Raw genomic sequence first — 1,718 nt, 5'->3', positions numbered from 1 at the left:
GGCAGAAGGGGACTGAGCGCTCGCAGAGATAGTGGAGATGGGCTGCTGTGTAGTTCAGAGGGAGAGCAGCACGATACACACGGGTTTTTCAGCTCTCCCAGCCCACCTGCCTGTGAAACACAACCCAGGCCCTGACCTCCCCCAGCCCCTCGCCTCAGCTGTGGGGCCCAGCAGATTCCTGCCCTGCCTTTGCCCCCTTTGTGCTGGGCTGCAAACCCTCGCAGGCAACACTGTGCCTGTTTACAGGGCCTCATCCACCCCAGAGGGTGCAGAGGTCCCTCCGTTGCCCTGGGGCTCAGCCTCCATCAAACCTGCCCCAACCACCTTCTCCAACTCTCCTCTCACTGCACTTTTCCAGGCCAGGATCCATGCCGTGCTCACCCACGGGTAAGGGACAGGCCCTGGCCCTGTACCACTCCCTCAGCCATATAAAAGGGGCCTGAAATGGTATTAAACTTGCTACCCTCGTGTGTGGTTTGTCCAAGTTCACCTCGGTCTGGTTCCAGGGGTTAAATCCTGCCACGGCTCAGGGGGCCGGATGGCATCTCCTTACCTTTTGCCACAGCTCCCAAGAACCTTTCCCAGCCCCTCGCTGTTAGGGTATGAGGCTGCAGCGCTACAACGTTTTGTTCCAACTGTTTATTCAGACACCTGAATTAAACCAGTGTACCATCTTAAGAGCAAGCTGGAACTAATTCTGAATTAAAAAAAAGCATTAAAAGCAGCTTTTTCTTTCCCTCCCTATAGAGAGCACTGGCGAGTAACAGTTCATGAAGCGTTTCATTCCTCTCCTCGAAGTTTGTGGCCGGATTCATGCCCGCATCCCCACCGCTGGCTGCAGATCAACCGTTCAGGTGAGCTCACCTGCTTCTCCCCCGGGGCTCTCACTCCTCTTTGAAGCTCAGCTGGTTCTTCACCTTCCGGGCCATGTAAGCGGCTGTGAGGACAGAGCAGGCGACAGTGAAGAGGCACAGGGCGGAGAAGTCGTGCGCCAAATCACCCTGAAGCGTGGAATAGATCTGTCGCCGGGACTCATAGTCCAACACCACCGCCTCGATCTGCGCCAGCGTGCAGAGCACCAGGCACACGTGGAAAATCTGATGGCTCTGCCCAAAGAAGTGACACTTCCCAGGGAACCACTTCTCGGGGTAAGGGTGTGAGAAAAAAAAGGCACCGATGAGGAAAAACACCACCTGGCATTTGTGATAGAGAAGGGCCGGGTCAGCCTGCTTGGAGGGCGGCGCGGTGTAGATGCGGTGGACCACGGGGCTGATGTCCAGCATGTACGCCAGGCCGGAGGGCAGCTCCTGGCAGAGCCGGCTCAGAAGGTGAGCGGACTGCTGGTACCGGTACTTGGCGTAGCAGGAGCCGGCGCAGGACAGCCACGCCAACAGGACGGCCACTGGCATGTAAAACCCTTGGATCTTCTCGTGCCAGCTTGGCTCGATGGCGTAGTAGTAGTGGCCCAGAGCGCTGCCGTACTGGTAAACGGTGACCCCCACGTAGTCCATGAAGAAGAAACTGTAGTGCCAGAACTCCGATTTGGCCTGCAGAAGGTGAGCGAGGGTGCTGAACGTCAGGTAGGTGATGGACGCCACGATGATGATGAGGAGGGGTTGGGCGTGCAGGTCCTGTCCAAAATCCACCCGCTGCCAGAGCTGCTGGAAACGCAGCAGCAAGATCAGCGCTGCTACCAGGTGGGTCCAGACGTTCATGGA

General features: G+C 57.5%; 1 protein-coding gene across 1 annotated transcript in view; it reads right to left on the bottom strand.

The window, feature by feature from the left end:
• Positions 1-884: 884 nt before the first annotated feature.
• PAQR7 (progestin and adipoQ receptor family member VII) overlaps positions 885-1,718 on the bottom strand; it is a 1,028-nt gene continuing 194 nt past the window's right edge. The window contains exon 2 of the mRNA XM_010154337.1: positions 885-1,716. Within this exon, the coding sequence (XP_010152639.1) occupies positions 885-1,716 (832 nt within the window). The remainder of the gene's footprint in view (positions 1,717-1,718) is intronic.

This window comes from Eurypyga helias, unplaced genomic scaffold (assembly GCF_000690775.1).
Source record: "Eurypyga helias isolate BGI_N326 unplaced genomic scaffold, ASM69077v1 scaffold29140, whole genome shotgun sequence".
Classification (NCBI taxonomy): Eukaryota; Metazoa; Chordata; class Aves; order Eurypygiformes; family Eurypygidae; genus Eurypyga; species Eurypyga helias.
The sequence above is the reverse complement of the archived record's forward strand: the minus strand, read 5'-3'. Positions and strand labels throughout refer to the sequence as shown.